The sequence below is a fragment of the Copadichromis virginalis genome, linkage group LG12 (genome assembly GCF_057382275.1).
Source record: "Copadichromis virginalis isolate Kocher_CV1m ecotype Utaka linkage group LG12, C_Virginalis_male_GT1.1, whole genome shotgun sequence".
Lineage (NCBI taxonomy): Eukaryota > Metazoa > Chordata > Actinopteri > Cichliformes > Cichlidae > Copadichromis > Copadichromis virginalis.
The window spans coordinates 37,005,647-37,020,448 of record NC_140629.1 but is presented as its reverse complement, the minus strand read 5'-3'; the positions used below and the strand labels follow the sequence as shown (position 1 = coordinate 37,020,448).

The 14,802-nt window shown below is 39.7% G+C and overlaps 1 protein-coding gene across 1 annotated transcript in view; it reads right to left on the bottom strand.

Moving 5' to 3' along the window:
• Window positions 1-14,194, bottom strand: part of bmp2k (BMP2 inducible kinase) — a 56,800-nt gene extending 42,606 nt beyond the window's left edge. The window contains exon 1 of the mRNA XM_085476388.1: window positions 13,293-14,194. Coding sequence (XP_085332514.1) covers window positions 13,293-13,443 — 151 coding nt within the window. The 5' untranslated portion in view covers window positions 13,444-14,194. The remainder of the gene's footprint in view (window positions 1-13,292) is intronic.
• Between the last annotated feature and the right edge of the window lie 608 nt (window positions 14,195-14,802).

Sequence of the window (14,802 nt, the reverse complement as noted above, 5' to 3'; positions counted from 1 at the left end):
CGTTGTGAGGAGACTGATGGCTGAGAAAGTTTGAAGCCCTTTTGCCTTTCTGCTCAAACTACTTACACATCAGCACAAACAATTCAGTTCAAGAAATGTAATTTGCGGAACCAAAAATGCACACAAAATAGTCACCATGTGTTCTTCAGTGTTGATGTAAACTTTAACAAACCCGTCAACACAAACACAATCACTGATGACATATTTTGGCCAATTACACATTTACACCTTGTGTTTCTCTCATTTATCATTAAATCCTAGTAACTGGCACCATAAACAGCAAAATTACAGTAATAAGAGCTTCGCCTTTAAGCTGTTATGATATTGTGTTCCAGTATGTGCCACTCAACTGGTTTACAAGCAAATACTCAAAACCCAGAGCAAAATAGATGCAAAAAGCAAATTCCATTTATTCTTTAATTTAGTTATCCAGTTATTCTGTAGTGTTTTCTCCCTTTAAAATAAACAAAATGAATAAATAAGCAGTGCTTAGATGGTTTAAAGAATGAAATGGTTCTGAATTGGATAAATGTTTGTCAGGTTTCGAACAGCCCATGCCAGACCAGGGTCGTGTGGTCAACACCTCTGACTCACTATCATGTGGTCCAATGAGTTCAGAGTTTAGTTTCTACATTACAGCAGGGCAGGAAACGTGTTTTTATGCACAAGACATGATGGCATATTAACATTAGGTCCCTTCCAATGAATACTTAACAAAAAGCAGTCGTCATTCATGGTCACCACCAATGATTTAATTCATAATAAAAAACAAAAAAATACAAGAAGCAATACGGCATCCTGTGAATCTGACTGTTAATTTACACATTTACCATGTAAATCCAGTAAACTGTTTGCTGCGCCTCAAAGAGACAGCCATAAAACCCACCATTCGTCAATACACTGATCAAAACCAAATCCATCACTGAAAGTGGGCTCATGTTAAAGCGCTGTAGTGAATGTCCACATCAATCAATGTCTTTCTGTTTCCACATGACCCGAGTTCACTCCCACCTTTGGCTCGCCGCCCGCTGCAAACCAGCTCATGGTGAATTGGTAGAAAATTATTCATTTGCAGCTTCACAAAGAGGATGGCGGGCAGCGCAGCGAGGCAGAGACAGAAGGCCTCAATGAGCAAGCACAAAGGCAGCGATGCCCATCACGGGACCGAGAGCTGTGTCGTACCAGCATTCTTTCTACGGTGCTAGAATAAGACAACAAAGAGGCACAATGTGCCCATTCATCACCATTACAGTATGCTAATATCGTAGATGGGATGCTTTTTCATCACGATGTGCTGGCAGAGGGAGGATCAAATGAGTTATAATTTCCTCTTATGTCACATCATATAATATTTATATATTCTGAGCATCCCGACATGATTATGGTGTGTGATTTCTAAATTTCAATCCATTTTATAATACTGGGTGTCATTTTGTTTTATTTTGCCAATTTCATGGTCTGCTTCCTTCAGTTCAACTTATTAAATATTCAATTTTTAAAGCTCAACAGCAGAATAGCACTCCAAGCAGATCCCTGCTTCCTTTATACGCAGCTGGGCTACAGCACAAAGTAGCACACAGACACTGATCCGGTGTTTGACGGAGACCAGCATTGTACGGTCAACATTATAGAGAGCAACATTATTATAGAGCATTATAAAACAAAGCACCAGAAACTGCACTAGAACCCATGCCAGATAAGCACTGTTTATTAAGTATCTGTGTCAGTGTGGGGGCACTGCACAGTTTAAAAGTCCAGCGTGAGCCGATTTCTTACCACTCCAAAGTTCCAAAGCTGAGGCTTTGAAACCAGTGGATACCATCATCTATTGCTCCTGTTTGTTTTTAATCCTATTAACACCAACAAAACATCTCAGCGCTTACAGGTTCCTGTACCCTGGTCTTTAAGACCACATTACCAGTTTCTTCTACCAGAAGAAGTAAAAGAAGGAGAAAACATCTCTTCAAATATATCAGGCTGCAGGGTTGTCAAAAATAAATAAAACTGATAATCAGATATTAATCAATATTAAAAATGACTATCGGATTAGACACTCATTTGCACATGTACTGCCAACAGTGCCATCTTTGCTTACTCCAATGAACACACAGCTTTGCGCAGACCTACAGGCAGACAGGCATTCAGGTGAACAGCCCCTCCCTTCTCTAGTACTAGAACTCATGAACCCTAGTCGCCGTTCACAACGCTGAACATTTTATGAGCAATTTCAACAGATCAGATGCTGTTGAAACATTGACACATGAGCTTTATTAAGTGTTAAACAGTTATCAATAAATGTTAATCTGGACCTAGCAAACATCAGTCCTGTTGGTCCTGCCTGCCCATAACATTAAGAGTGTTAATTTAACAGGTCAGCACAATTATTTGTCTAAAATAAATAAATAAATAAATGTTTCTCTTAAAAAGTCAGACTGAAGCTGAGAAAAGTCTACCAGCAACTAAGAAGAAATAGTGGTGGTCTACCTTACCAGAATCAAGTCACGAGAAGCACAGCACTACCTCAGAAAACCTATAAATATGGTCTTTTTTGCACTAGAAGAGAAAGAGCAACTTTTTGTCCCGACACAGAACAATTTTCGATTTCAAGTTTGAAAACTTAAGTATTGTGACCGGATGTTATTGATAAATGAAATGCTAAAAATGTGTGTTTTCTTTTGGCTTCTAGAGGCTCAATTACAAAACTAATGTTCAAGTTAGCTGACCAACAGTACACATGTGTGATGTGCCTAATAGTTAGCGTTTCCTAATTGGTTGATTGCATTCTGCCTTGGTGGATGGGGGTGAATACATATTACTGTGTGCAAGTGACTGTGTGAACATTGTTTCATTGCAACTGACCAAGGTCACCTGAAGCTTAATTTTTTTTCCTCCTAAACACCCGTCATTGACTCAGGTGTGTAGAGCCTTTAAATTATTATGGTGAAACCACTAACCTGCCAAGTTGTGGAAGTATTGAGTATTCAGTTTGAAAGTCCGTACCAGTATTACTGTAAACACACCAAATTTAGGAGTATAGTTTTTCCATTGCTCTACCTCAGGAAAGAAACTGTTACTTAATTCCATTATCAACCACAGCGCTCAGCCCCAAGCCAAACTCTTTTCCTTTTATCTTAACTGTGTCAGACCCAAAAAGGAAGCAGATATATCTGCAGTATATTTAATTTAGCATGAGCTTTCATTTGTTATTTTCCCCTGTCTAACACAAAGCTGCTGAAGAATATCCCACTGAAGAACTTATCAGATATACTCTGCAAACTGCTCTCATGTGACCTCATTTGCATTGATAAATTTGTTCTGCAAATTTCTAGTAGTGAAGCTTGCGTGGTGAACACGTGACAACGGTCCAGATCAAAAGTGGCAAAGAACAAGGTTCAATTTGCGTGACAACTGTGTTTGCATTTCTCCTGTTTACGTGATCTGCGTAGTCCCTGTCACGACTGAAAATCCTACGTTGCTGTCAACTCTTGAGCCTGTAACTTACAGAGCCCCAACTGCATACGTTTCAAGATTGTGGTGAAACCAAACAGAACGTGTGTGAAGTCAGCATGTTAAGTTGTGTTTTACGACATCCTTGTGTTACGTAAAATGTGGAGACTAGTCAGCTGAGATATGAGCTTGCTTTGAAGCTTTCAACATGAAAAAGACTGGAGAAAAATGTATGAAAAACAAGAGCAAATGTGCTTAAAAGGTGGAGGTGACCCTCATTAAACAAGGCATTGATGAATTATAACCTTGTAGTTAATGTGCTTGTAAAACTGCAAACATAGGAAGTGAACCCACTAACCCAAGGTCTTCCTGTTAATTATAAAGCAGCAGTGATGTTTCTACCAAGAATTTACAAACACATGCCAACACGAACAGTTTGAATTGTACCTACAGGAGGTGGTAGGTACAGCAGTCCTGTTATGGCCGGTGGTCTGGTGGAGCCATTATGCAACAAGATATGTTCCAGAGGCAGTTTACCTGCTAAATGCTCAGTGTCTGCTCAGCAAACAGCTTAATGACGTATTCTGACTGCAGTTACAGGGCTATTAGCCAGAGACAGTTTGTCCAGCTACAGTCAACACATTTTTATTGAATTTTTGCCTACACAGCACATCCAACTGGAAAAACCTACAACAGAAGAATCACATTTGCAAAATGTACGCACGAGGCTTCAATTGATAAGTAACATCATCTGCTCTCTGAAAATGTGCTTGTTTAGCATGGTAACTAAAACAAAACACATGTCATGTCAGTTCATTTATCACTTAAAACATTTTTTGTGCCTCGTCTGTAATCAGCCACACACAAGTCATGATAACAAGAATGTGCTTTCCACCAGAACTGCAAAAATCTACAAACAGCAGCTAGGCATCAGCTAAATGAAATTTCAGACTCCTCCTCAGGGACAACTTGTAGGAGATTGTGACTGTGCGGCTCCAAAAGGATCACAGTATCCCTTTTACTCACTTCTGTACAGTGAAACCCAAGCTAATGTAATTTAACGCTTGTAAAAACGTGACCATCATCAACACCACTTATGAGGAGCTTCTTCTGTTGTCAATTATGCAGCAGGTGTCTGCTGTGTAAAACAGTAATTTGTCATAATGCACACTCCTAAATCGACCTACCTGTGCTTACTGCAGGTGAAAAGAGAAAATTATTGACTACAAAACTTATTGAGTAATGAAAGCCACCGACCCAGCTTTTATAGCTGTGAAATACACAAGACAGGCTAATTGACCTTGTTGTCAGGGGCTGTAAACTTAAGATACATTCCCTTTCATTGACAATACAGTAGAATCAACAGAGTCTATCCAAGCATTTACTCTGCTTATCTGAAGCTGGGGCGCACCGGCAGCAGGCTAAACAGGGCATTCCAGTTTTACAGAGCAACATTTTCCAGTTCCTCCTGAAAGATCCCAAAGCAGCCCGGGGTCACATGGGATGTCTAAGCTCTGGATTCACAATGACATCCTGCTCAAGATGACAGAACCAGTTCAACTACCTACTTTCAATATAAAAGAGCAGCAACTGGTCTGAGCTCCCTCCCTGAGCCGTGCTGATGGTCACAGCATTGGTTGTCGTGTGCCAACTGTGACATTAGTGCAGCATCATAACCACTGGTGCTTAAGACACAATAAGGTGTCACAATTCACAACAACTGCATCAGCAGGAAGAAGACATAACCCAACGTGATCACAGATTTTCAGTGGGTTTCCCCAGAATGTCTAAATATTTTAAAGCTGCTGCAGTTTTTCTCCTCTCTCTGAATCCCTGTAATGACTTATCACTGAAATGGTGAAGTCCTCAACTCGATCAAATGAAGATGTGCGCATGAAGCCAAAACGACACCAAATAAGCCATGTATAAGGCTTGGCCTGGCCACCCTATAGAAGAATCTCATTTCAGTCTACTTCTGCAACGTCATTATTTGAGCTGCTCTCTCTTCACTGTAATGGCCTCGTACAAAGGTCTGCCAGTTAATAAACTTTCAGTGGTATATCCTTTCTAATTGTGTAACACTGCTGAAATTAGTGTGCAGCAAATTTTAGGTCTGGTCACTTCCTCCTAATCGCAGCACAAATATAACTACAAATTAACTGAATCAGTACAAAGACTGTTTTAAACATTAACACCTTCACAGAGCACTAAATAACTGTGCAACTTCTATATTAGATCTCAGAATTGTAGCTAAAACTGGCCACTGGGTGTAGTGCAGACTTATCCCAAGCCCATATTTAATCAAATTAATTTCTATCCTTTTCCGACAGGCCCCTGACAGGGGAGTGTGCACGATAAGAAAGAGGAGAGAAAGAGTGACTTGCTCACAGATGCATCCTGTTCTCACAAGTTGCTTCTGTGTTCCTCTTGAAGACAGCATCGCACAGAGCTCAAGAGAAACCACAGAGGCTAAAGAGGGAGTGGAGGGAAATGACTGAGGGTACAAACTGTCCAGCTGGGCAGATGTCTCAATGGAAAACCAAAAGATAAACACATGGTGTTAAGAAAACTTTTGAACTTCACAAAATTTTATTTTGAGGGGACTGAAATTTGCACTTTTTAAAAAAAAACTAAAAACAAAGGTGTATGATCATTCAAAATTCAACCAAATCCTACATAATAACTTAAATTTAAGTTTAGCAAAATTTTACCTTCATGATGGGAATATTTTCGGTATTACAGACCTCAAGCACTTTTCAACTTGCAATGTTTTTACAGCACTTATTTTTTTTAGCCCTCGTAACGTTACAGGAGATATCCATGTAAATTTCAGGACTGAAAAACACATGCAAGTCTTGCAATGCAAAGGGAAACACCGTTACAAGATAAGCCGGGTATGAAAATACAGTGAAAAGGAGTCCTTTATTACATCATAACTTGTTCTGACCAGCCACCTACCTACATGGTGATATACGACATCAAGGTTTCCCCAAAAATTCACAATTTTAAGTTTTCCCCAGTTAATCATCAGAAACCAAATCAACATTCAGAGCACCGGTGCTTGTTTCTGTTACTTTTCATCATAAACATTAAATTAGTGCAGCTTCACTATGAACAAAATACTATTTTAGCTTTAGATTGTGACATTTGAAGTGGTTGTTTTAGTGATTTCACTGCAATATGCATGGCTCCATTAAAAACATTAAAGCTGTTGAACAGATTTTGAAAAATTAAGTGATTTTGGGAAGCCTGGAACCATTTCAGATTTGACTGATTTTATGCGGAGTGCCCCAGCTTCTATTTTCTTACAAACTACAACTGTGTGCTTGGTTTTACAGGAATCTCGTGCTTTTCATTAAACAGGCACAGCTGCAGGATAATAGCTGAATGAGGTACCAAGAGATGAGCCACTCTAAAAAACCTCACATGATCCATTCAGTACTTTGACATCAGTCGCATGAGTGACCCAGAATTACACACTGAGCATACTGAACTTCCAGTATGTCTTTTTAAAGACTTTTCCAGTGATTTTAGTGTTGCAGACAAATACCTAATGACACAATAAATTCATCACAACGTGAGATAAAAACAGTTCACTTGTCAATTTTAGAAAAAATTTAAATGCTCATAAATCTCATTTTCAGTTTTTTAGTTGCGACAGATTTATTTTTTAATAACCCTTCCTTTTTAGTTCTTTCCTCCTTTGTCATTTTTATGATACAAGTATAATAGATTCCCTTCAGATTTTTAACAAACATCCAACTGCAACTTTTCCATAAACGGTATAGTCTAGTTATTATTATAGTGTCTGCTGAAAACGTAAACCTCATTAACTGTAGGATAAGGATCATAAAACTTAGCCTGTGCTGTCTTAAGTCAGTCTTTTTCTCATGTTGACATTCCAATAAAATCAAACATCGTAAGTTTTTCCTCTTTTGTGTTTTTGACTTTGTTCATTTCCTTTTAGAGCAAACATTACACACTAATGCAACAGCTTTCTTCTTGTGAATTTCCACCAGGACTATGAGAGGAAATAATCTCAAAAGGAATCTAGTTTTAGTCAAGTCAAGAACCGTGGTCTCTGCTGACTTGAGGCTCATTATCTTTAGATGTGTGGAGGCATCATGAAAAGACAGGAAACAAACTGATGCAATGTGGGTTATCTGAACAGATTACGATAGCAGGAAGTTCAATATGAGCCAGTGTTAAAGCTGCAGCTTTGCCTCACATGTAATTTTAACCCAACTGTGTTGCTGTCATTACAGGACTAGTTTCACTTTACACATATACAAACCCGTGTTATGCAGACTCAGCAATTGATTCAGAATTTGTTTTCACTTTTAACACAAATGCACATTCTGAAATGTGCTTGCTCATGTTTATCCTGACTGTGCATCGGTGTTGCTGTTCGGCTAAAAGACAACTTAGTGCGTACAACTGTAACTGTAATACTCGTTTTTAAATGTGCCCTGGTGCAAAGTTGCCTTGTAATCTCTGAGCAGGTAACACAACATTTTCACCAAAGATCAAACAGATCAAGCTTTTCTGGCCACAAACCCTGAAACCTAGAGCTGGGCGATAGTACGATAACGATATGTATCGCGATATAACTTTTACTCGATAGAGAAATTAAGCTATCGCGATAGACCTCGCCGCTCTTGTCCTCCTAAAAAAAAAAAAAAAAAAAAGGTCAGCCAATCCAAACTAAGTAGCGCAGAGCCGAACCAATCACAGCCGCAGCGTCACGTTGCGTGACTTGTTACGTACAGCACAAGTGCCAAGCCGCACGTGTGTTTGTTTGGGAAGCAGCCAGCGGGTAATGGAGGAAATGAGTGTGCCGACTAGAAAAATCAACCGAGCGTGACCGAAGAGAAAACAGATGATGGTTCCAATACCGGAGAGATTGTCGAACGGAAGAGCCATAGAAGTTCCGTAGTGTGAAGGTATTTCGGCTATTTCAAGTCTGACAAAAATAGAGTAGCGTGCACTGTAAATTGTGCCGAAAGCAAGTCTGGAAATACAGTAAACTGGTGCATGCGTCACACTGTGCGCCACGTTATTGTTTCGGTGAAATGAATTTCTACAATACTGTTACTGTTAATTCTACTCTCTGCAGTGTTTAAATGCTTACATATACACACAGTTAGTCCCTCCACACATACGACTCGGTTCTGCTTCTGTGCCCCAGCTTTGTTTACTTTTTCCCACCGAGGCTTCTAGACTTCTGATTGGCCAACATTTCTGCACGGTTAGGAATCTAGCGCCACCTGCTGCTTTGGCATGTTCATAGCAGCGTTTTCCTTCATTTCTGCCTTTATGTGTGGACGGGATTATTTTTTAAAACGAAAACGGAAAATCTCCGTTTTCAAAAATACCCGTGTACGTGTGGACGTAGCCTCAGTCTCTGACTGGAAGCGCTAATTCGTCATTCGGCTTTTGTCAGACTAAAGTAACTGTTAAAACTGTTTGAAAAGCTCAGCTATACAACAAGGAGAGATTGAGAATTTCCTTTTAGTTCTCAGTTTATTTGATGTTGACAAAAGTTAGTCAGTTTTGTCTGTTCTTCTGTAAAACAAACTAAGATTTATTTTTAGAATTAATATTTTGTTTCTAAGTGGAATTGACAATTTAGTCTGTTTCGTTTGTTCTATTTTGAAACTTAAACGCTTTAGCGGCTGCCTTTTGTGTAGTTTGCAATATTTGCCTTTATTTATCTGAAAAAGTCTCATGTTCCTTAAGTACATCTACCCTGTTGAACTTATTATGGGAAATAAATATTTAAATAAAAACAAGCTGCTGATTATTTCACATTTTACTTGTGAGCAACGGCACAATTAAATCTTACAAATATAGTTATTTGGCTTATATCGTAATAGATATCGTTATCGCCTGAAATGAAAAAAACATATCGTGATATGAAAAAATCTCATATCGCCCAGCTCTACTGAAACCTCAGCAAACATTTAAGCAAGCATTGGTTAGTGGTTGGAGGTCCAATATTGCTGAATGGTTAGAGCATGGGACGAGCACTGTAACAAATACAGGGCTTTTATATATGACAACATTGTGATAATATATACACGAGTCTGGTCGGTGTCATAATTTATGACGAAGCCTCTCTGAAACAAACAGAAGGGGTAGTGAGGTAGCTTCAAAGAGGCAGCGAAGCAGCAAACAGAGTCCTTTGCCAAATCATCTGTTTCACAAAGATTATTTGCAAAGAAAAAAGTATCTTTTCAGCTGCTCCTGTCCTCCACTGTTTTGTTTTACACAGCAACAACGTTAGAGAATGAAGAACACGTTGAAACAAAAACCGCCTTTTTTTGCATCAATCTTTAAATTAGTGTCTTATTAACTTTGCTCAAGGCTGACAGCAACTGTCTCACTGACACCTGAAAAATGGGTCTCAAAGGGAACAAGCTTTGTAAGTCGTAATTTTGCAAATTTAGATTATGTATATAAATTAATTCTGATCTACTGAGCCAGTATGGGAAAGTATTACACTGGACACTGCATATCAGAAAGCTACTTAACTGGACAGAGAACAGACACATTAATGAAATTCAATGATAGTAAACAAACATACATTACCATTTCATGTTTGTCTTTTTAAATTTTATAAAGCTGCCCTCTCCCAGGTGCTTTAAAAAAAATGTTAATTTATACATTTGTGCTAAATTTTTTAAACTATAGTTATTAAGAAGCAAAATCATGATTATGGCGGTTGCACTAATCCAGGAGCCTTAGATTAAAGTGCAACACAGCTTGTCCTGATAAGACAACACGCAGACAACAGTAATCCCTGTATTATGCTTCTGTAATGAATCTACGTCGAGTCTACGACTTGGCTTATGCCAGCGGCCGACACCATTGCCAGTATTTATACCTGTATGAACAGCGTCAATGGCAACATGTTGTTAAATTTCCAGGGAGGTGCATGTTAGGTTATGGGACAAATAAATTTAACACAGAAATATACTGTAAGAGAGCAATCAGTCAAAGCACACAACCGACCAAAACATTGTTCAAGAGGGACAGCAGAAATCCGGAGACAAAGATAAAAAAAATAAAATAAAACCACCAACCTATGAAAACCTCCCGTTTCTTCTAGATCATCACAAGACCAGATGAGTCGCAGCAAATTCAAGTTTGGTCTAGACTAAAAAGTCATCTTTACTCGAGCTGAAGTAAAAGTTTCAGAGAGACAAAAACTGCTGCAATGAAGCGCTTATTCACAGCCATAAACAGATTTTAGACCTTCATACAGACCTTTCACACGGGCACCGGCACTTTTTCCACTTTAACATTTCATCTACTTTCAAATGTACCAGGCACAGTTGGTGAAATTAAATATTCTGTTATATGATTAACCATGCAGTCCAGACACCCAGCTCTTTAGCTTGGGACAGACTGATGAGCAAAGGTTACAGTGCAGAAAAACCAGCCACAGACTGCACATGATTATATGATGACACAGACTCATGACTGCTTGCAGGAAGAGTTGTGTTGTTTTGTTTTTAATTTGGGCGAGTGAGATCAAGTTTACAGCGTGTTTACAGCTGCATGAAGAGACATGCTCGTCACCACTGAGGCACTTAGCACAGGCTTACACAGAACGATTATGGGCTGAGATGAGAAATATGTTTGATTATAATGTCTCTTCTGGTTAATTTTAGGTGGGACCAGAGAGGTTAAACTTCCTTTAAAATTGTCCCAGATTAAGCTTAGTTTTAGGGCTCACCCTTTGACTAAATTAGTCCTCAAACAGCAGGGAGAAAATCTGAGCAATCGAGTAAAATAGTGTCAAACATGCTGTTGAGTGTGATCAGATAAGAAGTCAGCAGTGAGGGGGAACTAGAAAAAGAAAAAAAGGCTACTCATAAATATATTTATATGTATTATTTTGAGAATGATCTCTTAGAACACTTTCCCAGAAATATCTCATTAGAGTCACATTATCCTCTAACAAAAAGGCAAAAACAACTGCTTCCTACACAAGAGGAATTCTCTTCCCCCTCCCAGATTGATTTTACATTTCACATCAAAAGTATTCACAAAAACGTCTCGAGTGGTGTGCGTCGTAATGGGCAAAGATATCCACCTTTCCGAAGTAAAATCTAAAACCAAATGTTAGCATATTTCTGATTGACATCAAAACAATATCTGATGTGTGTAAAATCTTTACTCTTAAATCAAGGCTGGTAAATATCTGGTCAATATTTAGGAATACTTTAAACTTTGTAGGTATTTGTAGGGAAGCTGGCATTACCACACCATGAATTTGAAAGAAAAGGAACTGCCGAAATAAGTGACTTCTTTGCAAACTCATCCAGTGGGGCAGTTTTGACACCATTGTTTTGAAGGTTGTGGCTTTTGGGCTGCATGTTTGACAAAACCACTCTAAGGACTAATTAGCTGTCTAATTGGCTGAATTACCTTTAAAGTTTCTAATTATGTTTTCAATCAATATGCTTTGATAAGCACTGGACAATTTGTGAACCAGTAACTCTTGCTCAAAAGCTGTTTATTTCCACACTTCCTCTTGTCTCTGCCCGGCTGGCTGAATGTGCTTGGAGGTGGTTTCAACATTTGTGAACACATTTTTGAACACAAAGCGTTGTTAAAATCAGGAAGGAATTTTTAAATCTTTCCAAGAAGTCTTGCAAAGCACATCTTCAAAAGTGGTAGAGAGCAGGCAAAACCAGGGGCCAAATAAAGTCAGTACCAAGTTTTCAACACAGTTCACAGCTCAATTTAAATGACAAAAAAAGGAAAAACAAAAAAGTTCACATTTGTAGGTTTTTACATCTTGAGACTGAAAGACTTCTACTTTGATTTAAATTTCCCCACACAGCCAGAGAGTTCAGGGATTCCTCAGCTTAACAGGTGCTTTTGGACAAGTGACCACACACTAAGCATAGATAAATGAAACTAGATAAAATGTTTTTATTCTCAAGATTTTAATTTCAAAGTTATGTGTCACACATTTAGATGTAATATCTCAAAACAAGCTACAGCAGGAAATCAGTCTTTCAAAACTAGTTCATTCCTAATTATTACTGTAGTGTGTATTAATAATGTGTACCTCCTGTCCTAACCTGGAGTAGGTCATTCTTAGCTGACTATGCATATGTGCTTAACACCATTTCTTGATTTCTATGTTTAATGCTTTTGTACATTTATTTTAATATTTTATAGCTTGCTTTTTTCCCTTAGTCTCCCCACCAAAAATAAATAACTAAATAAATCAGGCTAGGCCTGATGGGAGCCCCACCCTAAGCCCATTTCTGTTGGAGAAGTCTTCCTGTTAAAAAAAAAAAAAAAGAAAAAGAAGTTTGTCCTTCCCACCATAACCAAGTGCTTGCTCACAGGGGGTCATCTGATTGGTGTGGCTTTCTCTCTAATACGGGAGTACCCTCTCGTATTAGAGAGAAATCTTCTCCTGCATTGTACCCAATGACAGGACTGCTGCTGTAAACAAGCCCTACACAAATGCTTTAAAGAGGGCAAAACTGTTTTAACCCTTGCTAAAGACTCTCGATAAGGCAAAAGTGACTTTTACACTGCTTTATGTTGACACAGGAGGGTTGGACCCCGAGGGCAACCCACACCTTCTCCTCTCCACTCCCCTAGTCTTGGATCAGCTAAAGCAAGATGTAAACCACAGCTGTATGGGGAAAGCTTTAATTCTAGCCATGCACCAAATCCCCGGTGTCCCAGTTTAAGTGGCAACTGCCTGGAAGAGGAGAGCGACCTACTTCTATCACAAGGAGATGTTCAGTAGAACAAACACGAGCCATAAAATAAACCCGTTACCATCATTAAGCTGCATGTGCGATACATACCCTCTGCAACAAGCTCCTCCACGGTGACTTGGTACCGGCCGACTGAAAACACTTTCCCGAAGTAGCTGCTGACTCCGGAGCTGGAGCTGGACCCGGATGCCCCTCCGAGCCCACCGCTCTCAGACTTTGGCATTCTCGAAAACTTCTTCATCCTTTCCTTTCTCTGTCAGGGCCAACCAAAATGCAATCCCTAATCAGAGGCGAATCGACTCCGCAGTCCAGTTTAACTCGGTCGCGTCCCCTATCTACTTATCTGGACTCTCTTCTTCTCCTGCATGCTCCGCGTCTGGTTCTCCTAGAGGGGCTGCACGACATTTAAAAAGTCCACTTAATAACCACGCGTCATGGTGACACAACCGCGTTCCGAAATCTCGTACCGGCGACAGCGTCAAAAACAAAAACAAAAACTGCCACTTTAGCTTACGCTAGCCAGTTGTGGCAGTTGCTAGCATGCGTGCATGCAGTCAGGACGCTCCGACACAATGAAACGGGGAAGAAGAGCAGCACTGTAGAAGAAGGGCGGAAATAAACTCCTCAACGGAATAAATTCAGCCAACCAGCCCTCCAAAACCAGCCTTGACGTGGTTAGCTTCACGCCCGCCACTTGGTCGGGCGATTCGTCTAGTTAGCTCGCTAGCTTCGGTGGTTAGCGGCTAACGAGCTTCGCTAGCAGCCACAGCGGTTCCTCGAGCCGCCCCGAGTGCAGGTGGGCTAACAAAGTACGGGACGGCACCTGTGATACAAGCGGGCGTCGTCTGCTTGTCAGAACCACTCCAGTGAAGCCGTTTTCATCCGGTTCATTTGTGTCATTTTCCTTGAGCTTCTCTAACCGTTAAACTTCTCGTGACTCCTAAACGGCAGGCTTCAAAATAAGTGGGTGGTTTGTTATTTACCCAATGAGAGTGACAACCTAACCCAATGTGGCCCCGCCCCCTTTCATTGTTATGATTGGTGTAAGTGGAGATTGTATGGAAGCCCACTGATGCCAGCAAGAAAGAAAGATTAATGAATGAGGGCATCGAACTAATAAAAAAAAGAATCCATCTATCAGTTGACCAAAATTCAAGTATTTTTAATCATTAAAATTATCACATATAAAATATAATTTTATTTTTCATGAAAAAAAATGTCTTACTTAGTAAATAAAAAATAACTTATGAAAGTATCTTATTTCAGATGCTCCCTTTAAGGGTCACCACCTCAGTTTCCATCTCACCCTATCCCTAGCATTGTCCTCTATCACACCAACCCTCTGCGTGTCCTTCTTCACTACATCCACTGACCTCCTCTGTGGTCTTCCTCCTTTCCACCCATGTATTCAACATTCTTTGTCCAGTTTATCCACTATCCCTCCTCTGCATATGTCCAAACCATCTCAGCCTTCCCACCCACTCAGCCTGAGCATCATGGCACACGTAACTTCAGTCATTCATTTCTCAGTGTAGAGAATTCAGGTACATGAAGCAATGGCATTAGTTAACTAAAACAACATTTTATAAAAGGAGAAAAG